The 27,944-nt window shown below is 32.2% G+C and overlaps 2 protein-coding genes across 4 annotated transcripts in view; one reads left to right on the forward strand and one right to left on the reverse strand.

The window, feature by feature from the left end:
* Positions 1-612: 612 nt before the first annotated feature.
* Positions 613-27,787, reverse strand: LOC134725316 (mitotic spindle assembly checkpoint protein MAD1-like). 3 transcript variants are annotated; one of them, XM_063589032.1, is made up of 17 exons: positions 27,745-27,787; positions 17,358-17,528; positions 16,637-16,794; positions 15,624-15,806; positions 14,963-15,087; positions 14,463-14,544; positions 13,955-14,085; positions 13,346-13,460; positions 10,456-10,505; positions 9,882-9,968; positions 5,949-6,093; positions 5,100-5,294; positions 4,564-4,625; positions 3,766-3,856; positions 3,001-3,223; positions 2,320-2,510; positions 613-1,058 (listed from the first exon to the last, which is right to left on the reverse strand). In XM_063589032.1, exons 1-17 carry the CDS (start codon positions 27,761-27,763, stop codon positions 903-905), a joined length of 2,184 nt encoding a protein of 727 aa, XP_063445102.1. In that variant the 5' UTR covers positions 27,764-27,787; the 3' UTR covers positions 613-902. The 3 variants fall into 3 exon arrangements, with proteins under 3 accessions (XP_063445102.1, XP_063445101.1, XP_063445103.1); XM_063589031.1 differs by lacking the exon at positions 27,745-27,787 and adding an exon at positions 21,630-21,655; XM_063589033.1 differs by lacking the exon at positions 27,745-27,787 and adding an exon at positions 21,504-21,638.
* The window catches only part of LOC134725315 (uncharacterized), a 30,372-nt gene continuing 29,471 nt past the window's right edge, over positions 27,044-27,944 (forward strand). The window contains exons 1-2 of the mRNA XM_063589030.1: positions 27,044-27,253; positions 27,342-27,444. Coding sequence (XP_063445100.1) covers positions 27,161-27,253; positions 27,342-27,444 — 196 coding nt within the window. The 5' untranslated portion in view covers positions 27,044-27,160. The remainder of the gene's footprint in view (positions 27,254-27,341; positions 27,445-27,944) is intronic.

The raw sequence follows: 27,944 nt of genomic DNA on the forward strand, positions 1-27,944 counted from the left end.
CTGATGTCCATTGGTAGTTTACTGTGGCAAATACCTGTTTATCTGTCTCCGCAACACATCGCCAGGTAACCCTAAATTTGTGACAGTAAAAATCTTCCCCTTTTAAGTAGTCACTGAACCATGGAAATTAGGTCTGACAAGGACATTGGACATATGAAATTCATGTACCTCCAAAACTGTAGGATGAGATAGTTGGACAAACTATGTATTCTTATCTGAACGGACAGACAAATAAAAGGACAAACAGACAGATGAACAGGGGTAAATTAATATAACCCTCTACATTTTGTCGCTGGGGGCATAACCAGGGGCATACAAATCTTTTGTCATTAAATAATGAAAATGAGGTCAAAGACAATGAAACAATGACAAAAAAAACTTCATAAAACTTCAATGCCAAATCTTAATTCATAACATAAGGCAACTATATACAAAGAATGAAATATCCAGGTCTTCTACCTTCTAAAATAATAAGCTTTTATAAAGAAGAAAGTTAATGCCACCACCACAACTATTCGCTATTCCTATGTCTCACTTTAAGCTTTTAAATATCTTATATTCTATTGTAATCCAAGCAAGTGTTAAATTTATCAAAGCAGATAACAAACACTAATCATGAAAATTCATTTATTTCCACTACCGATTTCATTTTATAATAGTAAACAATTTTTACAATATAGATATCAATGCAATTTATTTCATAATTAAAACTAGATGCTGCAATTTCCTGAGAGAAATTTCTCGAATTTGCCATCATATAACGATGACAAATCATTTCTCAAAAATGATCAAAATATTTTCTGTACTTAATGCCATTTGTAGCTATTCTGTCTAGAAATTGATAGTGTGACCACAACTATAAGTCTGAACACATTTGGTATATCACATGAAGGAACTCTATGTTAAACTTTGAAAGTCTGAGTTTTAAATAAGTCTAAGGTAACACTACTTAAGAATGCTGGTATTGATTTGTGTTTAGACAGATATAAGTCTATAGCTTCTTCTAAATTCTCTGTAAAATCTGTAGATAATAGCTGCATATCATTTTTCTCACCTTGCTGAAAATAAAAAAAAATTATGATTGAAATCTGGGTTTATAGCTGGTTATTAAATCTAATAAATTAAACTTTTATCACAGACATATGTCTTTCTTTTTGTAATTTTGATTATGCAAATGTTGAAATTAAAATAGCAATACTTTACATGTTACATAACTTAACCAAAACACAAACATTAACTTGTAAACTATGTAAAAGTGTCAAAGTCAATGAACCATCAAATACTGTAAACCAACTTATTTTCGCAGATACTTTATTTCGCGTTCCTCTCTTTCTTGACCACTTGATGGCTATTTTATTTTGCGATTTTCTTATTTACTTGAAGGAAAGATCTAAGTTTTACATGTTCAAGACGATTTATATTCGCGTTATTTTTCTACTCGCGAAAGTTGTGAAAAATAAAACGCTCGCGAAAATAAGTTGGTTTACAGTATCATTGACTTAACATTAGCATTTCATCTTTAACTGATATAATCACAAACTAATACATGTAAACTAAGCATAAGTTTCAAAGTCAATAGACCATGACTGAGAGGGCTGGGGCTGGGCAAAATATTCACAATGGAAATGAGATGCATTAATGCTTATTCAACTGAATACCAATTAATATTGGCCTACCACTAATTGTTGCTCTTCAACTCATCTAATCACAAACTAATACATGTTAACTAAGTCAAAATCAATAGACCATGAGTAAGGAGATGGAGACAAATAAACTCCATTAAAACAAGTGAAACAAAGAGCTACTGCTCACTGATGATACCCCCGCCGCAAGTGGATAATATTAATAGTGTAAAAATATGCAAGTGTTCGGTAAACAGGAAGTTGTCGAGTGATGAATCTGAAAACGCATCACACTGTATAGCTGATTTATATAAATCCTGAAACCAAATTTCAGAAATCCTTGTTTTGTAGTTCCTGAGAAAAATGTGACGAAAATTTGTTCAACTTGGCTATCATGTGTAAAATCATACAAGTGTTGGGTAAACAGGAAGTTGTCAAGTGATCAATCTGAAAACGCATCACACGGTATAGCTGACTAAGATAAACCCTGAAACAAAATTTCAGAAATCCTTGTATTGTAGTTCCTGAGAAAAATGCGATGAAAAATATTCATGGGATGGACGGACTGACGGAAGGACAGACAGAGGTAAAACAGTATACCCCCCTTTTTTTAAAGCAGGGGTATAATGAGATATGCCATGGCTCATACAACTGCATACCATAAAATGTACCTTAATCTATCCTATTGAAATTTTACCTGAAAAACAAAGAAATCTTCCCTTGATTCAGCATACATACTGGTTACTTTGTATTGATTTGTATAATGGAAGTCTATTTTATATCCCGTTAACTGATAACACACTTCACGGAATTCCTGACTTTTCTTGGAAAATGCTTCCATTAACCTTTTGTTCTTTAATTCTTCTTTTGTTAGCTGAGCTTTCATTTCTACAAAAATTTAAATAAATGATATCATAACTAAATGAGAGAAAAAAACTTAATTATATATGATGCACACATCTCGCAGATAATATAACATTTTCCATTTAGATTTTTTTTGTTATTTTGTTGGTTGCAACATTTTGTGGAACTCTTTGATGTTGAAGAGCACAAAAATAGTTATTTTGCAACATTTTGTGGAACTCTTTGATATTGAAGAACACAAAAAGTGTTCTCTTATATGTCAGTGATAACCCTATAAAACTAGGTTTAATCCACCATTTTTTACATAAGAAAATGCCTGTACCAAGTCAGGAATATGACAGTTGTTATCCAGTAGTTTGATGAGTTTTGCCATTTGCTAGGGGCCTTTCCGTCAAAATTTTCCTCAGAGTTTGGTATTTTTGTTATTATACTTTTCACAGCTTTCATTTTGGTACATTTGTATTAATGTTTCCTTATTAAACATGTGGATTTAAAACATAAACAAGAACCATACCATCAACCTCTTTGCTACTAGACGGTTCTTGTAATCTTTTTTGAACTTGTTCTGTAACGTCCATTGCTTGACCTCCTGATTCTTCAAGGACTCTTATTCTTTCTTTCAATGTTTCGTTTTCTTCTCTTAATCTTTGTAATTCTGCAGCTCTTTGTTTTGCTGCCATAGCAACTGGATTCATTTCAAAATGTATGACTTTTGTTTTGGTTGGATCATAGTCTCCCTATAATTAAGGTTAAAATGTCAATAATGAATTGAAACTGAAATAAAATTTACTAGTCAAGGTTTGAAAGCTGTTCTTGTGCAGAGAAGGCACTTTAAAAAAGGAGTAACCAGCTGTAAAGGTGATTTTAAAAAGATTTTTTTTACACTTGCATCGCAAACTAACAGCCACACATCCATGAGATTTAAAAGTGCTTTCCATGGGAATGTTTTTTTTGAACAGCGCTAAGCTGACACAGTAACCAAAGGAATAACATTTCAGTATAATCAAAGCTAACTATCTCTGTACTTTTTGTATCAGTAAAGAGGGCATATGAGATCCAAATTGAATATTAATCAAGCTTCTATTTGCTTTAAAATTTAAAAAAAAATGTAAGTGTTACAAAATAACAATTATATTCAGTCACAAAAACAGCCTGTATTGTCCAATTAGATTTTGAATTAAAGAATGTAGTTGCAATATTTGCTTGGCTTGGCTCACTATGAGATGATGCTTTGATATTATATTTAGATGATACATGTGATAACTTAGCGATAATTTACCTGTAAGTGTCTTTGTTCAATTCTTGTTTCTAATATATATCTCTGTTCTTCACTTTTTTCAAGTTCTTTTTCTAAAACTGATATTCTTTCTCTAAATATAGAATGAAACATACAAATGGGTTAACAGTAATCATTACTAATCAAGGTAAACGGTAAATTCAATCATTATTTTGAATTTTGATGTCCCAAATTAATTGTGATTCATACAATTGATTAAGAATTAATCTATGGGAAGCATATCAAATTTCTATTTAATGTGGTACGTAACACTACAGGGAGATAACTCTGTAAAATCAGCAGAACCTTTTAATGATGTTGTGTTGTTAAGGGAATATAAAGCTTTTCAATGATCAAAATAAGTGTTCGTCAAACTGCTATATAACCAGTGTATTTTTTCTGATTTGGTTGGTTTAAATTTTTGGAAAATTTTATATTTTTGTCAAAGGATCAAAGTGAATATTTTGTCAAAATTTGAAGAAAAATAAACAAACCAAATTAATTTTAGTTAAAGTGTTGGGTACCACCTTAAGTGAGGTACAAAATTTACATCAGATATACCTTTGTGGACTAAAAAGGTGCAAATAATACATTAGATACTTATTTGTCATTATGCTCTGGTTTGGACTTAACTAAAACAATTCTGGTGCTGCTGCACTTTTCATTAACATTGCCGACTTTGTAATGAAGTACATCAGAGTCGGGGAATTATTAATCTGTCTCTGTTTTGTAGTTTATGATAAAACCATTTTTCCTTTCAAACAAAAAAACTAAAACCAGATGATATCAATAAAAGCATACCTAAGTTTTAGGATAGTTTTCTTATCAACTTCTGACTGGGCTGGAACAACTGGAACATACGTCTGGAAGAAAAAGAAAAGATTAGGATCTTTATATTTATATACTGTGATTTCTATTATTTATGGGTGGGGTATGGATTTCATGGGTAAAGGTAAGCCATGAATTCAAAGGTATGAAACGTCTGTAGGCTAGGGAGCACATTTGGATAAACCATCATAACAAATTTGCCTGTAAAATCCATTTTTTCCCCTCAAATCAACAAAAATTAAAACCTTAAAAAAAATAAAAGATTCCACAGTTAACAAACTACTACAAAAACATAGTATATTAAGTGGCTTTCCAAATTGTGACAATTGTAAATGAACTGTATACAACCTACCATATACAAAATTTGTAAACCAATAAGATTAGTTGTTTTACACTGAAACAAATCAATGCATGGACCAATTATTCATAATCATTATTGACTAGTACTAAAAACTTATTGTAAGATAAAATTAGTTGAACAACTTTTTAATCTACAATCTTTAACTTACCTGTGGATTATCCATCCTTTGAGCTCCATTTTGTGAGTAGGCTTTCTGAAGATCCCCTTCTAATTGATCAACCTGTTTCCTATAATTGTCTATCGTATCCTCTAAATGTTGTATCCTGGATGTAGCATGTTTGGCAACATTCACTGTCATTTCACTCTCATAAGAATCTAAAATATTCTTAAAACCATCTCTTTCCTACAATTAAAAATTAAAACAAATTACAATATCTACTAATAAACAGCAATATGCTGACTGTACAAGTATGGGTTTTGGTCATTGTCGAAGGCTGACCTGTATCCTAGATGTAGCATGTTTGGCTATGTTCACTGTCATGTTGTTGTTAGTCTTCTTTGAATGACTATTTTCTTAGTGATTGGTGTGCTCTGATAAAAGGTCAAATATTTTTTGGAAATTTCTTTTTAAATACTGATTTTGTTTTGATGTTTTTATTTAAGATCAACCATAAATTCCTCTTTTTAATCCAAAGAAGTATTTTTTAAGTTCTACCCAACCCCATTTTTTCTACCACTAATTATCAGATCAAATTATCCTAAAGTTAAAAATATCATTTTTTTAATCTATGAAGTACAAAGTTAAAAACTGTTAACCATCTATGAAAAGTACAAAGTTATTACTTTTTTTCTCCTATTAGTTCAACAGAAAATATGCACCCTAACAAAAATGCATGCTTCTTTCCAAGGCAGATTGCAAGCTTAAATGAACAGTGACCCTATATCTTTATTCTATATTCCTGCTAAGTATAGGTTAGAGTTTATTTATAGAAAAAAAATAGTGAAATCCTATATCTTAAAGAAAAAAATATTTATACCTGCAAGCCCCCTTCATTACCTTAGTAACAAATAAAAGTTTTCTCTGTAATCGTTTGATCAAATCTGCATTCTGCTCCACTTTAGACTTTTCTTTCTGTAATTCACTTATAGTTGTTTCTAATTTCTGTTGACTACTATTCAAATGTTCTTCTAAACTGTGAATCCTGTAAACATTTATGTAATATATATAATATTTTTCATATGTTTGTTCATTCTTATGATTTGTGCTTTGTTTTCCTATTAAAGAGATGAACATATTATTATATTTTTAATCTTACATCAAGAAAAAACAATATTTTTGGTTATATTGCTGTTTACCTGTATTCATTAGAATGTATTAACAATTGGTTTGAAATTAAATATTAAGGATTAATATAATTTCTTGTTTTTGGTCCAAGTTACAAAGTCACATGTAATTCGTTATTAAAAATATGTCTCATTTCCCAATCTGTGGTCTTTTCTTTTTATTGAATAATAATTATTCAAACTGTTATAAAAGTGATAATTTAATTTCTAACAAATAAGGTCTGAAATTTTCGTTCATGCATTTTTATTTAGGGGCCAAGCTGAGGCACACCTCCAGGTGCAGGATTTTCTTGCTGCATTGAAGACCCAAAAGGTGGAAAATCTTCAATTTCAATATAAACACATGTGGACACAAACATGAAGGTAGTCTCACATATCAACAAGAATGTGTTCAAAGTATCCAGATGACCCACTCAATCATTTTCCATGTTCCATGGACCATGAAATAGGGTAAAAATCTAATTTGGCATAAAAATTAGAAAGATTATACTATAGGGAACATGTGTTCTAAGTTTCAAATTTCATCAAAAACTACCTTAACATTTTCTATGTTCAGTGGACCGTGAAATTGGGGTCAAGTCTAATTTGGCTTCAAAATTAGAAAGATCATATCATAAGCAACAAATGTACTTAGTTTCAAGTTGATTGGACTTCAGCTTCATCAAAAACTACCTTGACCAAAAACTTTAACCTGAAGCGGAATGAACGAACGGACGAACGGAGCTAATGACCAGAAAACATAATGTCACTCTACTATCGTAAGTGGGGCATAAAAAATCAGCTCAATATCTGGAGGGGTATAGAGAAAAAAGTCTGTATAACTGTGATTTTCAACAATTTCTCTAAGTCCAAAGCCCGTGATTTCAGCAAAAAATTAGTGGAGCGGAACGAAACTTAAACTGGATCTGTAAATCATCATAGTTTATTCACATACAGTACGGGTAGGGACTTATTTTTATGGATGTCTTAATCCCTCTAGTCGAATATGAATAATCGGACATTTTTATGGTAGGTAGTATGGTCATTAATCAACAGATCCAGGTGTGATTGGCAATATATTTGTCCTTTCATCTTAATCCGTGCTGCTAGAATTACGGTTCACTGATTTCAGAATCAGGTTACCTGTAATTTTAACCTCTCAGTCACTTTATTGATTACATCGTATTTGACATAAAATATTTTTTTACAGGTGAAGTACTGGAGAAATTTGTTTTAATAAAAAGAGCCTATTTTTAAATTATGGTTTTTATATTTCAACTGCTATTTATTTTCTAGTTTGTACCGTGAAATTATTTTTATTCTATGTTCCTTGTTGTTTATTTTTTTGTTTTTTTTTGTGTATCTTTTTCTAATTTTTTGCATAAAATTTCAAACATAAATATTTTTACATGTATTCTATTTCTATGCTGTCTCAAGTGTTAGTTTGACGCGGTGACATGTAAATACTTTTTACTGTAAACAAATTTGTCCGTAACTTCAAAGTTGGAGATGCATAAGTAAAATAGAACGCAAATAATAACACTAGAAGAAGATATTGATTCTTCCCGGGCATAAGTTTATTTTAAGATTTCCGTGTTTGTTCATTATGCTGAATTAATCAAATTGATCTGCATTTGGGGGTAGGGGGTTAATAGGGTCCGCATCTCGCAATCCCGGGCTTAAAAACACAAAGTCCCAAGGTCCCGAATTTAAATTAATCTAAATCCTGACATCCCGACATCGCGAAAAAAGAATTCTAAGATCCCGAAAGTGTTAATCTCGTAATCCTGAACTTAATTGCATAATATGAATTTACGCACAATCCATGTAAAAAAGGAAACTTGTATGTTATATATTTTTAACAGCAATTTATAAAGAAAAATTTGCCGTGAAAAGACAATTCCATGATACACATATTAGTGATCAACAGCGTGAGCACGTGGTTGAACTTTAACTTGAACCCACTCACAATGATATTGAATGCTATTAAAAGATATTAAAGATCGATTTTATCCACTGCACGAGATTTTTATATGGCGGGAAATGTCGTAACAGTAAACTCAGGTGACCTTACTGAACAACCGTGGGAAAATCCATTCATGATTAAATTTGATGTGGAATGATTGACAGTATTGTGCGTTAGTTTTAAGGCTCTTGATCGATTGACCAGAATAGAAATTTAATCGATTTACAAAACAAGATTTAGTCTTCTTTAACTAATTTTTGTTTATTTTTATCAGTCATTTCCCTGATAAAATTCGTAAAATATATCTATAATAAAAACACCGGCGATTTTCATAAAATATTTGAGACATGAAAATAGAAACATGTTTTTGTAAAATAAAAATTAGGAATCGAAATATGATCACAGCGTTATAAATATTGTATTTAAAGAACCCAATTGTTTGACTTTCGAAGAGATTAACGGGAAGTATGTCAAAATAGAAAGCACGAGTGATCTGTCTGACCAAAATGTTTTACTTACGAGAAATGATTGACAGGTGTGAATTGATGTAGAGGCTCAGACGGGGAAAGTTGTATCAAAAGGAAAATAACTTTAATCACAATGCCTATACATATTTTATAAATACGATATGTTGGCCTTATACTTAAAATTGTGTTTCTAATAATAACATATAAAGGAACAGGACGTTAAAAAGGGGAAATAATATAACCATCAACAAAAACTCGTATAATTTACGGGATTGATGTCTCAACAATTTGATTTAAACTTCGATTGAAAACAGGCTTGGTTGTTATTATGCATATTATTTTGCATCAGATGAAATATAAATGCAAATACAAAATAGTTTATTGGCACAAAACTATTGTAATAATTGGCAACACAATATATTGTTAAAAATCGTCTTTATTTCATTTTCAAATTATAAGAAAAAAAAATCCCACATTCATGATATTTAATTTAAATTTAAATTCTTATATTTAATTTTAATTTAAATTCTTATATTAAATTTTAATTTCAATTCTTTCTCTTTGAATACAAAGCAATATTTTACATTTATCTATTCTCCATAAATACTAATATATCTGTACAGGTAAAATTTAATTCTAATCAAGCTGGTACAGATTGATTTACGACCTTCCACTTGGATATTGCACAGCAGGTGTTTATTACACTGGGACAACTGTCCGACCAGTCTGACATCTAGACGGATTAAGGCATCCATAAAAATAAGTCCCTACCCGTACTGTACCAAAAATCAGTCCATTATCTGAAGGCTTTTAGAAAAAAAGTCAGTATAACTGTGATTTTCAACAATTTCTCAAAGTTCAAAGCCTGTATATTTGGCAAAAATTAGTGGAGTGGAACGAAACTTAAACCTGATCAGTAACTCATCCTGGTTAACTTACATACCAAAAAAAAAGCCCAATATCTGAAGGCATTTTGAAAAAAACTCTGTATAATGGTTTGTTGTGGAATGACGGAATGACAGAAAGACGGAATTTCGGACAAGGGTAAAACTATATGGCACCAACAAATTCATTGCGGTGCCATAAAAATAATTCTATAATTTAAAACATTTTTTAAAATTCCAAGCATGTTTAAGTCAAATTCTTAATGGAAATAAAATATGAAATTTCAGTCCTATTAAACCTCTTTGTGGAAAAGGGATAAGAATCTCATAATGGCTTAATATTATCTCACCTGCTCTGAAGCTGTCCTTGTCTTTCTAACATAACAGCCTCAGATTCCTGCAAACATGTCAGTCTCTTTGCTAACTGTGATGGTGATCTAAAAATAACAGGCATATCTTTATAGAATGTATCTTTATTCTGTGTGAGTGTTACATAATGTGGGGATTGCTTACATAGGCTAAATCACACCTACCACATGCGAGATTCAAACTCACAATGTCAGGCTAGTTTTACAGTAGTTCGACTACTTATATTACACTGCCCCCTTACACTTATAATGACAACAACGAAATTATAAAGCAATGAGTACAGCAAATCACGACTAAGCAAATTAAAAATCGGATAAGTTCAATAACTTCTTTGCTAACTTTTGCTGCATGTGTATGGTAATAATCACTAAACATATCTATGATATTTTACCTGCATGATAAAATGTAGCATTGAAATTTACGTAAACTGGTTCTGTTTTGCAACTTTCCAATTTAAAAAATGTCTATTTCTCACAAATTTTCCAATGAAGGTTATATGAAGAAGTCACATACAGTTTTTTTTTTGTCTTAATGAATTAAGTCTAAGTAACTTACTTGCCATCTTTTTCCACCTGTTCCCATTTCTGTAGTTTTGATTTCAGTGCCTTAAATACAAAACAATTAGCTGTGGATAACAAACATTATTTATATGTAGTATTAAAGCAGAATAACTATAAAGTGAAAATTCAAAAAAATTACTGGTAATAATGCTCATTTGTTATATCCTCAATAAAATGATAAATATATATTCAAGTTCAAAACTAGCTGACACAATCAATGAGGTAATCATATACTGTGGATTCATTATTATTCGTTGGATACCAATTTATGTGGATTTCGTGGGTACAGTTGAACCACAAAATTAAATATTTAACGAATAACACATTTTCGTATGGCTTGTATGCAGACTTTGGCAAAACCATGAAGTCATATATCCACGAACATGCAAGTTTTCCTCAATCCATGAAAATTGGTACCCACAAAAATAAATGAATCCACAGTATGTTAACATTTTAAAGGGACATAACTCTGAATGATAATGTTACCTTCATTTAACAGTTTGGGACCACTACCTTATATGGAAATGCATAAATAAGCATACTTATGTTCTCGCACATGTAATTGTTTATTTACATGTGATGCAATTTATTTTTACCTAGGTTTTTGACCAATCCACTAAATGAGTCACAATGCATGATGGACTACTACGTGTTTACAATCAACCAAGAACACGTGTTATTTACTGAAATACAACACATTTTTTCGTGCAATGCGGGATTCACAATTTCGCTTAGTTTTTCATTTTGTGTATCCTTATTTATAGTTCGTGATATAAAGTATTACTTCCATGCTCAGATTAACGAAGAGTTGTTTTTCTGCGAAGCAAAAGGGTTTGATGATTACCCGATATATAGCCATCAACATGTTTGATGATGGCACAGAGATTTCATGTATTTATCCACCAGACAGCAACGAAACAACAGCGAAAAAACACAATTATTCATGAGACAAACTTACTACGGTAGTGTAAAATAAGCTGTCGATAACAGCCGGTGCTGATATTCACGAGTACAGCAATGTTCGTATAGATAATTAAATAAAAGGCAAATATGGGATTCTTGAATTTTGTGTTCGTTTAAAAGGCGAAGAAATATTTACATACATGGCAGTCTATAAGGCAGCAACCATTTGATTTTCTGGGGGGGGCTATGGTTTTTTTTGGAAAAAAAAAGTTTGTTTCCAGTTTTTGGTGAAAAAAAAAAATTGTTTTGGACCCTGAGAAAAAAAAAATTGTTTGTTTCACCCTCAGCTGCCACTATATGTAATGCTAAAATTGAAAGAAAAAAATTGTTTTTGGTTTGTCGCTAAAAAAATAGATTGTTCTTCGCCGAAGGCGAAAAAAAGTTTGTACAGAAAATCAAATGGTTGCTGCCTAAGTATTTTTTTTGTCACATTTCAGTATATGACACTTCCAAACTGTTCCCTTTGTTTTAAAGGAAGTGAGCATGCAAATTGAGGATTACGTTATATATTTTACATTAAATATATTTGCAGAAAAAAAACTTTGGTAATGAGAGTCCCAGACAACATATTAGTTGACTGTTTTCCCACTAATTCCACGTGTTTTAAGTAGTAGTTTACTTGTAGTAGCCCTCAATGCATTGTAGTTCATTGAGTCGATAGGTCAGTTTTTCAAGGCCATATTGGCCTTGTGTTTTGGAAATTACTATGCAAATATATTCTGACGTCAGAAAATCTAGAGTTCTCGACCTGTTTAATGGTAGGTAGTTATTACGGAAAGTTATAAGGTACTACTCAATAGCCATTTAATTTACCTTTTAGAGGCTATTTAGTGAGAGTGAGGAAAATCAGTCTAAGTATTCTACAGCTTTATGGAAACATTTTTTGTGGATTGAGAACAAATTGAAATTTTCTGGATATTCAAATACCTATTTAACCTTTAGGCCAGACTTTTTTTATTATCTGTTTAACGAGATCAGCCGACTCCACATTGTCCGATTTCAGAATAAAAATAAAAGTAGTGCTTCCTACTTTTATTTTTATTTTTTCCGCTGACTGTTACAAAATCCTCAAAAAAAATAAAAGTACGAGTTCGGGTCTGCGATTATTAATTTATCTTTTGTCACATGGTCAACAAAACGGCGACTTCCGGGAAGGGACTGTTTTTTACATTAAACTTTAAGTCCGATCACTAGAGAGAAGTTCGTGTTCACTCAAATTTGTTTAGTGTAATAGAGATGAGACGATCAGGGTCATGTTGTCCAATGAGTTACCGGAAGATGTTGGCATCAGCCGCGTTATAACCAAGGAGGCAGATGTTGAACCTGTTTTGGAAGAGTTTGGGTTTTTATTTTTCCTCTGAAGTAGTATCTTAGTATGCATATTAAAATAGTATCAAAGATATCAATTAAAATCAATAATGCTTTTTGAATTTTGTGTATGGATGGGACCAAATTATTTGAAAAACCACTTTTTCTTATTCACATTCACCCCCTTTCACTTTCGCACCCTACAGTACACGTTTGCACCCTACACAGGGATAAAACTTAGGAAACTCAAGCTGGTAGCCCAGACCAAATTATTCCTAAATGATGTTTGTATTTTGAACTAAATTTTTATCAAATTTTAGTAGCCCAGCTCAAAATCTAGAGGTCTGTTTTCTTCCATTGTTCTTGTATTTTCATAAATTCTTAAAAAAAAAGAAAAAAAAAGGGTCACTTAGATTGGTTTTATTTTTATTTTTAGTGTCGACTGGACCAATTTTGCACTTTTATTTATTTATTTTTTTCGTCCCCTCGACCCTATTTTTTTACAAATTTTCTCGTTAAACAGATAATAAAAAAAGTCTGGCCTTACCAAGGAAATCTCATAAAATTAGTCCCACAAATAAGTACTAATGAATTTACAGTATTTGAAAACAAACCAGATTCTCCGTATCTAAATGAGCAGCATCAGTGTATATCTTCTCAGCTCTTTCTAACTTTCTTTCTAAACTTTCAGCTTTCTCTTTTAACAACATATTGTTCTCTTGAATCTCCCTAAAAATCAAAGCAATACAATATCAATTCCATTTATCTCACAATATTAAAACATGAAGTTACATGCAATTTGTGCAAAGTATACTTCTACTTCTAAAGAATCACAAAGTGGATGTAGTTCACATATCAAAAATATTTTGTTTAAATGACATTGAGAAAGAACACAAAACATCAAAAGACATCTTGAGGTCCACATATCATAATCTGACACCTAGTTATATTGTCTAATGTTAATTATTTTAAAATAATTGTAGACTTTTAATAAACATTTATAAGTCTCATTTAGCATGTTTAGTGTACAAAAATCTGTTACTAAAATACAAAATGCAATTAAACTTCCTTAACTAGCTTCTACTAATTTCAAATCATTTCCAGATATGTACATTCAATTAAAGCCAGGAAAAGCCTTGCTCAAATGAAGTTCAAGCAATATTGTTTGACCCAAAATCCAAGAGAAGGTCTGACATGGCATCTGTGATCAAATCAAAATGTACCTTAATTGAGCATTCTGTTCTCTCAATTTCTTCACTTCTTTTTCTATATCTGGAAACAATGTCAGCTGACTTTTCATTGCCTTTGTAACAATGGTATCCTCTTCCATGCGGGTACATTTTGTGTCTAATTCCTGAAATATTGAAAATAAAACTTGCACTTGTTCTTTTACTAAAATATGTTGAAAGAAGAATGTGTCCATAATGCATGGATGTCCCACTCACACTATCATTTATGTTCAGTAGACCAGGAAATTGTTGTTAAAATAGAAAAAATATATCATATTGAGCATGTGTACTTAGTATCAAGTTGATTGGACTTCAACTTTATCAAAAACTTTGACCTGAAGTCCGACCAACATACAAACAGACGGTCGAAGGAACAGACAGATGCAAAAACTGAAAAAAACATAATGACCCTAGGTGGAGCATAAAATATTTGCTTGCCAAGAAAAGGAATCCAACTTGTATTCTATTGTATTTTTAAATTATTGTAGTAAATTATCTATACCTTTAATTGCTGTTCTAAAAGGTTAGCTCGGGTTCTGTGCTCTTCTAACTCAGATATTTCTGTGATTAATTCTGAAACTCTCCTGTAAAATTACCCAATACTGTTATATTCTTACAAATCATTATTTATTGATAACATTTCTTCATAAGGCTTCTTGATAAAGAGTACATAGTAATTCCAAAGAAGAGGCATTACAACAAGTAAAATTTTGCTTATAGACTAATCCATTAACTGAGATTATTTATCCTTCAAATTGATTTTCCTTTGATTGCAACATAAACATGATAATTTAATCTAGTTTCTATACAAAACTATGCATATATGCATTATGGAATAGCTTGATTTATGTTAAATTTTGCAAATGATGAGCTTTATAGAGATTTTTAACATACCCAAGTGACTGTGTCTATCTAAACATATTTTTCATGCAATATCAGAAAGCTACCTTCGTTGTAATTTTTGAAGATAAATTCTGTTGCTTTGTCTGATTAAAACACTACCTTTGTTGAAGTTTTAGCTGAGTCTGACTTTCCTCTAGATCATTTATATTTCTCTGTAAACTTGACTGGGATTTCAACAACTCACTTCTAAATTCTGTAGTCTTTTCTGATAATGTCTGTCTTGTCTGAAAGAAAAATAGAAAGTGTTAATATAGTTTACCTTGTCTATATATAAATAAAAGAAGTTGCTGTATGATTGCCAAATAGACAACTCTCCACCAGACTGACCAGAGATAAAATGAGATAGAAATAAGTTTTTTAATACAAGCCCATGGAGTTTAGGTTAATAAAGGTTAATAAAATGTGTAATTGGTGTTTTTATTCTTATAACATGTGAAGCTGCTAAAACATGGCAATGCTCTCAATCCCCCCCCCAAAAAAAAACCCAAAAAGAACAAAAAAACATTGCATATGTAGCAACTGATAACTTTCACTGTAGATTTGGTATTTTGACAACAATTACAATTAAGTTCATAACAATTCTCTGCACCAGAAGAAGAATTTCTGTTGACGGGAATAAATGTGAATTTATCACCATACTTAATAACATATAAACAAGAATTGCATTCATGATTATGTTGTTGCTATAGGCACCAGACACCTTTACACACATTTCTCCTGCTGTACATTTTTCAAATAATACATTAAAATAATTATATACCTTTTGAACTTCATCTTGTAGTTTCATATTTCCCTTTTTTAGTTCCATGATTTTGGTTTCATAATCAGATCTGGAATTGTCTTTCATTTTTTTATATTCCTCTAGATCTTCCCTAGCATATTTTTCACGACTAGATAGAAATTGGATCTGTGACTTTAACTCTTTTATTTTGTCACTCTCCCTCTGAAAATAGAAATACACTTATATTTGCAATCAACTGAGATTTTGACCTGCATTAAGGATTTACAGGGAATTCAAGATGAAGAGTAAACCCTTTTTTGATAATGACCAATAATCAATGTTGTACAGTTATTACATATGTACAAGAATTTCAACATCATAAGTGGCAAGTGCAAATAATCTGAGATGAAATTTGACAAATATAGTAGCTGTTTATGATGTTGCTGCATCCGTTCTTACAAGAAGATCAACAACCAATATTAGAGTGAAGTAATAGGCTTGGTTTCAGTAACAACAAGCAGACTTTGATATTGTTATACATTGTATCACTATAAAAATAGTATACATGTAGTACTGTTATTTTACTGCACATGTGATTTTATTATCTATTGGACTTTATTTTAGTGTAAGAAGTTCTTCCTTTGATAACAGTTTGGTCTATTTTCTTTTGTGTAAAGTCCAATGTTGAGATCAGAAAGGGGGAGGGTTGAGATATCAGAAAACTTGCTTCAGAGTATATTCAAGTGCTTGTTCCTAGTCAGGAACATAGTAAGTGGTTGCATTGAATTGCCTTTTGTCATATTTAAGTATTTTTTTATTTTAATTTAAGTTTTTTGGGGTTGGTCCTTTGGTTTCTGTGTGTCAATAGGTTGCCGTTTCATTGGTGTATGCTATAATTTTTAATCTTCAAAAAAGTATGTGTCTGAAAATGACATGTATCATTCCTGTATAATGTCATCTTTTTCATCAAATATTGTTGTAACTGTAACACTGGTTATAAACTATCTTACTAAAAGCATCATATAAAAAAATAATTAAAAATAAAACCATACATCTTTTCCATCTTTAAAGCAACCCAAATCTTTTTCAAATTCTATTCTTGCTCTCTTGTTTGATGTTTTAAGTGTAGATATTTCAGCCTCAAGTTTTGCTATAGTTCCTCTTGCTGCAGATAATTCAGCATCCTTTAACATACTGTCCTTTTCTTTTTCTGAAATGGCAAAATTTCAAAAAGTTATACAAGATCTTTTACATGTAACAATATTCGAACCTGTCAATGAACCATGACTGAGAGGAAAGGGGCCAAATAACCTCCATGAAATGAAACATGCAAATCATGAAATGCTAATACAACTGCATACTAAATATCTTTGAATCAACATACATGTACATTGTTCATCATGACCTAATCAGTAAATTTAACACTTGAACTCACCAAAAGTTTTAAAAACAATAGACCCTGAATGAGTGGAAGCTTAGGGGTCAAATAATCTACATAGATCATAGGTGGGCAAATTTAAATACATCTGCATATCAAATAACATAAATTTTCTGTTAAAGTGACTAGTAAACTGACTTCTTAATCTGACCTCAGCATCTTCTACATGTACAAGTTGAGAAAAAAATTGCAAATATGAAAATTCTTTGGTCATTTGTCCACCTGTCATCCCTGTATGTTACCACAATTCAATTTACAGACCATTAAAATTTTACCAATTTCTTTCAGATAATCATCTGATGAGATAAGTTACCTGGTACTGACATGACACTTACCCAGCATAGATTTAACTGATAATGCTGTGCCAGATGTTATGTTCATGAAGCTGCTATCATCTGACCCCACACTCTGACTCAGATCAAGTCTACCAGACTGTCCACTGATGAACTTGTCAAAATCTCTCTTCATCCTGATCACTGCTGTGTTGTCGTTCATTTTTATTTCTTCTGTAAAAACAAAAGAAAAAAATTACATCAACAATACAAAATTTTTATAACAACATTGAACAATATTTTTCATATATATATATATTTTCCAAGGTTTACGCATCCAACAAAATGTGCAAAATAAAAATGGGATAAATCAACAAGGCGACTTGTATTCACTTTTGAGGGTCAGGAAAATCAAAGTAACAGAAGGGAAAGTGATTGTTCACCCTAGTCACCTAGAAGCGTGAGCCCTGATGAATATATGTTTTGAAAAACAGTTTGTCTTGTGGTTTCACAACTAATTTAATAGTAATTTCATAAAAAAAAAAACAGATATATATCAGGATTTTTTTTTAAATTTGAATAATCCTGTATTGCTTCTCTTACATCTGACCACTGCATAATGATAACATCTTTTATACAATATTACAAAAGCATCATCCATATAGATCCATTTCATGATTTGCCAGTGGAATGACCTCCTCCTTTCCAGTAATAATACCCATGCCATTGAAAAATGATATGAAGGATTATTTATATTTTGGCATAAAAATATAGTATATACCAATACACATAATTAACAGCGCCTGGTGATGTTTGATAGCCTGACCGGTTTCGGTCCATAAAGGACCTTCATCAGAGGCAGAATGGTGGATTAATGTTTGCACCCTATTTATATAGATATGGTAACCGGCGGTTGAGTTAACCGGCGGTTGCATTAACCAGCGGTTGCGTTAACCGGCGGTTGCGTTAACTGGCGGTTGAGTTTACCGGCGGTTGAGTTAACCGGTGAAAAATCCCAGTGGGATTTTCCATGGTTACAATTATCTATATTATATATATATATAGATAATTGTAACCATGGAAACCGCCGGTTAATGCAACCGCCGGTTAACGCAACCGCTGGTTAACGCAACCGCCGGTTAACGCAATTGCCGGTTAATGCAACCGCCGGTTAACTCAACCGCCGGTTAACTCAACCGCCGGTTACCATATCTATATAAATAGGGTGCAAACATTAATCCACCATTCTGCCTCTGATGAAGGTCCTTTTTGGACCGAAACCGGTCAGGCTATCAAACATCACCAGGCGCTGTTAATTATGTGTATTGGTATATACTATATTTTTATGCTTTTACATTTTTCTCACTGATACACATAGTTAATATGGCTTCTACTAACGAAAGCTCCATGGAGCTAATGTGTTTAGAAGACTACTTATGTCAGTACACTTTTCCTATATTGCCGATTATTTATATTTTGCTTAAGTAATCCTTCAAATTATGTCCATTCACCTTAATCTTTTAACTTTGCAGGCTGAAGAGGAGGTCTTTTTGAATGCTAGTCATTTCGTACCTGGTCAATCCATAACTACATTGATTTGTAACTTAGACGTTTCATACTTTGTGTAAATATATATGGTTATAAAGTCTTTGCTTTAATTAATTTGTTATAGAAAATATATATTAATCAAGGTGTCTAACATCCATTTATAAGTCTTTGTATTATTTCTAATAGAAACATTTTTTCATTGTTTTGATAAATTGCATGCTTATATTGGTGATTTTGAATCTGTTCAAAAGTTTTGATTTTTCTACCCTGTATACCACATTGCTTCACATTCTCATTAAGAAAAAATTCACACACCTAATTAAATGGGCATTTAGAAAATCAGAATGTGAATATATATGTTCAAACTCTTTCAGGTCATTTTTTAGTAGCAATAAACAAAAAACTATGTTAATTGGACATGCTTTGATACTATATATGCCCTTGAATTTTTACTAGATAACATTTTTGTTCGCTTTGGGGATTCCGTATATCGTCAGATTATCGGAATTCCAATGGGGACTAACTGTGCACCACTTATTGCAGACCTGTTTTTGTATTGTTATGAGTTACAATTTATGACAAAAATAAGCAAAGACCCATTGAAACAACATCTGATAAACAAATTTAATAATACTTTTAGATATTTGGATGATATTTTGGCTCTCAATAATGACGACTTCAGTATGTATATTAATGAAATTTATCCTGTTGAACTTACTTTAAATAAAGCTAATACTGACAATGACCACTGCCCTTTCCTCGATTTTGATATCTTTATCACTAACAGAAAGCTGAATACTAAAATTTATGATAAAAGGGATGATTTTTCATTTCCCATCGTTAATTATCCATTTTTAGATAGTGACGTTCCCTTGTCACCATCCTAAGGTGTTTATATATCTCAACTTGTACGATTCGCTCATGTACATGTATGTAACAATGTTTTAGATTTTAAAGAGAGAAATTTATGTATTACTGAAAAATTATTACACCAGGGTTTTCGATATCACAAACTAGTCAAAACATTTACTAGATTTTATCATCGGTATAAGGACATCATTCGTAAATATAGCTCAACATGCAGACTTCTTATACGTTCAGGTATTTCACATCCAATTTTTTATGGAAATATTCTCTATAAATCAAAGGTGTCAGTATTCACCTCAGAAACTAACAAAACCTTTGAATAGACTTATTAAGAAGGGATATAATTACGATACTGTTGTCAAGTCATTAAAGATTGCATATTTTGGCGTTAATATTGAGTCACTGATAAGGTCTTTGCATCGGAACTAAACACATTTATTCTTAAAACAGTTGTTGGCATGACACAGGTTATGTTCTTCTTATATATGTTATGATGGTATGATACTAAACCCCTAACCGGAAGGATTGTGCCTGATGTTCATATGATGAAATCATAATCTTTCAGTCAGTTTAATTGAAGTCTGGAGCTGGCATGTCAGTTAACTGCTAGTAGTCTGTTGTTATTTATGTATTATTGTCATTTTGTTTATTTTCGTTGGTTACATCTTTTGACATCAGACTCAGACTTCTCTTGAACTGAATTTTAATGTGCGTATTGTTATACGTTTACTTTTCTACATTGGTTAGAGGTATAGGGGGAGGGTTGAGATCTCACAAACATGTTTAACCCCGTCCCATTTTTGCGCCTGTCCCAAGTCAGGAGCCTCTGGCCTTTGTTAGTCTTGTATCATTTTAATTTTAGTTTCTTGTGTACAATTTGGAAATAAGCATGGAGTTCATTATCACTGAACTAGTATATATTTGTTGAGGGGCTAGCTGAAGGACGCCTCCGGGTGCGGGAATTTCTCGCTAAATTGAAGACCTGTTGGTGACCTTCTGCTGTTGTTTTTTTATTTGGTCAGTTGTTGTCACTTTGACACATTCCCAATTTCCATTCTCAATTTTATTTCCCTTACCTATAACTCTTATAATCATATTGTGATAAGGTTAGAAATGCCTCAGTTGGCAAACAACCTATTTAGTTACGAATCTACTAGTCCGAGATTACTCTGACGTCCGACAGCTGTTTTGCCAGACAAGCTGGGGCCGTAGGACCAGCTTGTCTGGCAAAACAGCCGTCGGACGTCAGAGTAATCTGGGACTACGAATCTACTAGATATGAAATGACCAGGTTACATTACAAAACAACCTACACACGTCTTTTTAAGGATATAAACCTATTTACACTTTTGGAATTTAGCTGTATCTTGCCTCTGAATGACCTTAGATCGACACCGAATCACCTTTAGACTCAAGCAACAATCACTTTTAAATTGTGATGTGAAATATTTTAAAGTATGATGTCAAAGTTTACGGGAAACTGTGGGATTTTACGTAATGGCGGACAAATTAGCATACAAGTCAGTGTAATTTGTAAATAGTCTATTCTCGCTTGTCCTCTTACATCATGTCTGGAACACTGCATTATTTAATGACTTGAATTGAGTCTTTTGTTCTCAAAAGATTTAAATTTTGACATTTGTTTAATTAGGAACTTTCTGTTGGAATTTCCATCTCACATCTGACTTCGGTAATTATATAATAAGAATTTCTTCATGTTTTTAATATTTTACTTTTCAAAATAAATAACATCATTTGTGTTTACACTATAACTTCAATGTCCCATTCGCTTACCCTGTTATGGTGCTTTTCTTTTATCTGTTGTAAAAAAAAAGGACAGTATCAATATTGCCGCTGGACAAAAGCAGGGGAACATTTATTTATTTAAGTTTGTTAAAAAAAAAACAAAGTGCGCCTTACGTAAGGGAGATAACCGCATTATTTTCTTTTATTTTTCGAACCGTAAACGGACTACCAGTGAAAGGATTCCGGAATTTGAAAAAAAACCGTGAAAATTATCTGCTACAAATCATGATTAATGTTAAGACATGGTGTTATAACTATCAGTGAACACGCAATCCATAAGACTAAAAATGAAAAATGATAACAACAAAAATCTTTTTGTATTTACATGCGAGGGGACGGTGAGGGGGTAAAAGTGTTCATAGCATCTATTTGTCATAATCATAAGCTATATCTGAATCTATTTGTCATAATCATAAGCTATATTTGAATCTATTTGTCATAATCATAAGCTATATTTGAATCTATTTGTCATAAGCATAAGCTACAAAAATTATAAAATGAAAAAAAATGAAAGGAAACCCAGCACCGATTGATTAATTGATTAATTGATTAATTGATTAATTGATTAATTGATTAATTGATTAATTGATTAATTGATTAATTGATTAATTGATTAATTGATTAATAGATTAATAGATTAATTGATTAATTGATCGGGAAGTCAAATGATGATGATGATGAGGAGGAGGAGGAGGAGGACGACGACGACGACAATCATGACGATATTCCTAACTCGAAGAGAGTCCAAAAAAAAAAGAGATACATATATTTCACAAAAATACGGGGATAATATAAGGTGCTCTTGAAGGTAATTTATATTCTGGCACCTCTATATCAAAATACGTCTAATTCGGGTCTTATTGAGGGGTGTAAACAGAAATGAAGATTTGAACACGATGTTTTGGCTACCTAAACTGGAACATGTCCGGTCCATTCTGAGTCCCAGGTGAAGACATTTGATTGCGGTGAAACAAATCATAGTGACGCTAATAAGCTGTGTGGTATACATGATTTTTGGTGTTTTAAAAACACTCCCTGAATCACACTCGACTACATCGCAGCAGTCACCTATTACTGGCGGAGGAAGTCGGTTTACCAAGAGAGAACCCACGTTAGCACAACCTTCGACAGGACAACTGATAGGAATAATATTAGATATCTGTATTCGCTTGCTAGCTGAACCATGAAGTCATTTTTAAAAAGTTACTAGGTTAAAAGGCTACCCTCCTTTAGGATACGTGTATTCTAGGTCGGCAGATAACCTTTCAATCTGTTTATAGGTTAAGACTCGCATTTTACTGTAGACTGTTTGATTAATTGATCTTTGTTGTTAAACGTCATTTTTAGCATCAATGGCTATATCGGCGCGTGGCGGTCAGTTTTTATTGAAAAAAGGGGGGGGGGGCAATATCTTTTGATGTTCACCTGTTTTGATCTTTTTCAAGCCGGTGTTGTTAACCGTGTTATCTGAGATCAATCTAAACTGTTAACTGTTTTCAATCCACTGTGTTAACTGTTATCAGCATTTTTTCATTTGTTGTTAACTGTTTTTGCCATAATCGAGGCGTTGTTAATATGGTAACGGACACCGTATTGTCCCCCCTCTTTATTGGTGGAAAAATATGGGAGAGAATCACCAACTTTCGGTAGGAAACTGACTGTCGATCTTAATCTTAGTCAACTAAGATTGGAGTCGAACAACGCTCATTCCAATTCAGAGTTGACAGCCAGATTAGTGATACAATTTTATCCTTTTATATAAAATATATTTTTTTATATTTTTTATATATAACACTCTGCGACTGCATGGGAATCTATACTATTAAACGAGAAGACCTCATTTTGGGTGTCGCTTCTCTTCTTTCCACAATAAATTAATCATCATGCCTCTGTGTCCTATGGGTACAGTGCATAATCGTATTTGTCATCCATTCATATGATTATTCAGATTGAGTTATTTTGGGTGAAAAACGAGAAAAAAGACGTCCGGATATGTTTCCGTCATTGGGCGAAATTTTAAGTCAGATTAGACTTCCGGTTTACGTTTTTCTGTATACTTTGAACATACATCATTAATACTACGAATACAGTGTATTTTCTGTCTTATATCCGTCATTGGACAAAATTTAAGTCAGATTAGACCTCCGATTTGCGTTTTTCTTTTTATTTTGAAACAAATACATATACTACGAAAACAGTGTATTTTCTGTCTGATATCATTTTCAAGTTTACTATCAAAGGCTGAGAATTGGCCTTTAAAAAGAAAATACACTATCGGGATGTTTTGAACGGGTGTTTTTAAGATCGAAATTTCAATATTGACCATTTCGGGATGCAGGATTTCTTTTTTCGAATTTCGGTCTGAATAATATATCAATGACCGCTGTGGATCAATTATTAAACTGAGAATTGACTGTGAAAAGAAAATACACGTTCGGGACGTCTGGAACGGGTGTTTTTAAGATCGAAATTTCAGGATTGACCATTTCGGGATCCGGGATTTCATTTTTCGAATTTCGGGATGTCGAGATATTTAATTTGTATATTAAATTTAGAACCTCGGGATTTCATGTTTTTAAGCCCGGCATATTGGGATCAGGGTCCCTCCGCAGTGGCGGATCCAGAAATTTTCATACGCAGGGGCCCGTTGACTGCCTAAGAGGGGTCAGCTCCGGTCATGCTTCAGTGATTCCCTATATAAGCAACCAATTATTTTCCAGAAAAGGGGGGCGGGCCCCAATAATCCGCCTCTGCCCCGACCCCCCCTTTAATGAATGTTCATAATATACAGATAAGCGCTAAAATTATTCATGTGTCATTAAAATTAATAGAATACAAACAAACAAAAAAAAAGGATTTTTTGGTGGAAAAAGGAGGAGCCGGGCTAGAAAACCAATTATCCTGTCCCAAATTACCTATGACTTTTGATACCTTTTCTGAAATTCTCAAGTCACTAAATGTTTTACAAAAAAAGGAAGAGGTGGTATGAATGCCAATGAGACAGCTCTCCACAAGAGACCAAAATGACACCGAAATTAACATTTAAAGGTCACCTTGCGGCCTTCAACAATAAGCAAAATCCGATACTGCATAGTATGATATAAAAGGCCCCGAAATGACAATGTAAAACAATTCAAATGAGAAAACTAACAGCCTTATTAATGTACAAAAAATGAACGAAAAACAAATATCACTGAACCACTGTATTACAGGCTCCTGACTGGAATGTTCATAATACATGTACACTAAATGTATGTTCATAATGAAAATAATAGAAAACAAAAAATGGGAATTTTTGGAAATAAAGGAGGAGGGTAAAAAAAACACCATTTTCCTGTTCCCAAGTACCTATGACTTTTGATACTTTTCCTGAAATTCTCAAGTCATTAAATCTTTTACAAAATTCTTCCTACAACACTTTACATCCTTTCAAATACGCTATGAATGCCCGCGATTTCGCGGGTGTGTTCTAGTTTACTTTAAGTGATATTAGTAAGATGATATTGTGGGCACCCACCACAATAACTGTCTACTTTAGTAACCATCTTTAACCATGATCTTCACAGAAATGTTGCATCTGGTTATTGTTTGTGTTTCCGAGCTTCAATGTATATCAGTCAACCGAAAATAATTTATTTCACTTGTTTTAGGTTCTTTTACTTTGGTCATGTTTTGAAGTTTCTTAAGTTTCGGCAAATTGTGTACATACGGTAAAAGGTCATACTGTAAGAATTATAACTCCCAGTAGTCAACATTTCGGTGTTGACATGAATATCAATCATGTGGTCATTTTTATAAATTTCCTGTTTACAAAACTTTGGATTTTCGAAAAACTAAGGATTTTCTTATTCCAGGCAAAGATTTCCTTAGCCGTATTTGGCACAACTTTTTGAGAATTTTGGATCCTCAATGCTCTTCAACTTTGAACTTGTTTGGCTTTTTAAATATTTCGATCATTTGAGCGTCACTGATGAGTCTTAAGTAGACGTACTAAATTATAGTCCTGGTACTTTTGATAACTATTTAAACCACTGGGTCGATGCCAGGCCACTGCTGGTGGACATTTACTGGAGAAAAAAACAGACAAGTTCGTTCGTATTGTTTTATTTGTTTAACTTATCTTCATGTGTATTATCGTATATTTGATGGAAACTATAAAAGACAGAAAGAAATGTAAACCGCAAACTAGTTAAAGCCAAATATGCTAGCAAAATTCGTAAAATAAACCCATTTTAAAGGGCACATGAAGATTTTAGTATTGCAAACGTATCTGTAGATAATAGATTTTACCTATCTAGATGATATTTGATCAAATTAATCTACCATCTGAGTCCTACTTAAATGCGCCCGGGTGAAGAAAAAGCGCCCGATGAATAGAAAAAGCGACCGAGGGAGAAAAAATAGCGCCCGGGAAAAAGAAAAAGCGCCCGGGAAAAGAAAAGGCACGTTGATTTTTTTTAATTATAGACAAGTAATTTGCAAATTAGGACATTTGTAATAAAACACAAAAACAAGTATAAATGTTTCAATTTTAACAATAATATATGAATAGGCCTACTATTTCGAAAGACATTTAATAATGGATCACAGTTTATGCGGAAGATTTATAAAATCGGTAAGACATCAAAATACATGTTTTTAAAAAACGATATAAAAATGGAAACTGTAAAAAACAACTTACAGATAAATATCAATTTAATCAGAATTAAAAGAGTTACACATAATAAATCAGCAAATAAAGCAGTACTATTCATGTACCGTAGTTAAAACAAGGGGATAAAAAGCAGGAGTTTAGTTTCAATTTAAAACTAAGCATTAAAACCCTGATAAGCATTGCCATTAAAACAGTTGTAGTTTTATAAAAAGATATCATATATCTTTATCAGCATCTGGCCATCTGCATAAAAAAAAAGTGTTCATGCAGTTGCTAAAATATTAGACCTCAGGCACTGATATTTTTAAGTAACAAAATATACGTTTTGATCGAGGATAATATCGTTCATGATTCTTCTATATAGTTTACTCTCATTTATATTTATTTACTTATCTATATGCAATTTTGAAATCTAAAATGCAAAAGTGCAACAACCTGCACTTTTAGATGTAGCATTGTACATGATATCCCAATTTAAATTAAGGGAAAACAAGCAATGATTTTATTTATGGAAAATATTAAGATATTACAATAATACATACACCATATTACATAAGATATCTGAGAGTTTTGCACAACTTGTAAGGTGAAAAAAAATCCGATGATCTCTACTTCTTATTATATTTTTTTTTTAAACTTGATTGAAACTATATTTTGCCAAATTTATATTAAAAAAATTAAGTTATGGCTTCTATATCCCCTTCCACCTAAATTGACAATGTCAGATTTCTAGGTTCAAGTTGTTTTGTTTTTTTAAGTTAACGGACGACAGACGACGAACGCCAAGTGAAGAGAATATAAAGAGAAAAGAACGTTGTTCTCGGTCATATGTCTGATTGGTTTTTGGTTTGATCGTAACAACAGGTGTTTTTTTCAAACTCTTATGCGGCCCATCGACCTAATACACAGTCACGTGATTATCTTCCATTATGATAAGTCGAAGGCAATTTTTTGCGAAATTTGATAAAATTTAGGGCCCAAGGGTAATAAAATGCCCGGGCCAGTCGAAAGATGGTTAGAGACATTTATGTGTAAACAATATGCTGATACATTTGAAGCCTATGGATTCAAAACTCTTCAGTCTGTAAGTAACACCACAAATAATTTGCAAAATGGCTTCCTCAAGGCAAATCTTTTGAAATGTGGTTCTGACACTATTGTTATGTTTACAGGTATGCCAGCTTCAACAGCCACAGCTGCAGGCCATGGGAGTTGCACAAGAACATGTTGACAAAATACTGGAGAGTGTCCACATCCTCAGACAGAGTATGTTTGGTAAGTACAGTTGACACACATGTAGGCTATTACTTGCATTATAAAATAACACAGTAGTGATTGAGAAGAAATCTAAAGAAAATTGGTATGTGACAGTATTATGAGGTTTTCATTTCACAAAATTATTGTTTCCTTGGGAATTTCATTTGCTATTATTGCAAACTCATCTGCTAAGACTCATATTGGTTTTGTTTTGCTTTTATCTTGTTTTAAGACTGATACTGATATGTAACTTGCCAATTATTTCCATAAACCCATTGTTTTAGATTAATTGAAATTAGGGTTAATTGCATGTGGTACCTGTTGAGCTGTTGATCATCAATTAATTGCATAATGATTACACAGATAGTGATTACATAACAAAAGTGACAGGTATTTATTAACTGGTTCAGTGACCTCAGTTATTGTTTGACCAGATCACCATGCTTGTGGCCAAATTATTATTTTGGAAATAAGTTTAAGCCAAAAAGATATTCACTTTATATAATTATTGACTAGCA

Source organism: Mytilus trossulus, chromosome 7 (genome assembly GCF_036588685.1).
Source record: "Mytilus trossulus isolate FHL-02 chromosome 7, PNRI_Mtr1.1.1.hap1, whole genome shotgun sequence".
Lineage (NCBI taxonomy): Eukaryota > Metazoa > Mollusca > Bivalvia > Mytilida > Mytilidae > Mytilus > Mytilus trossulus.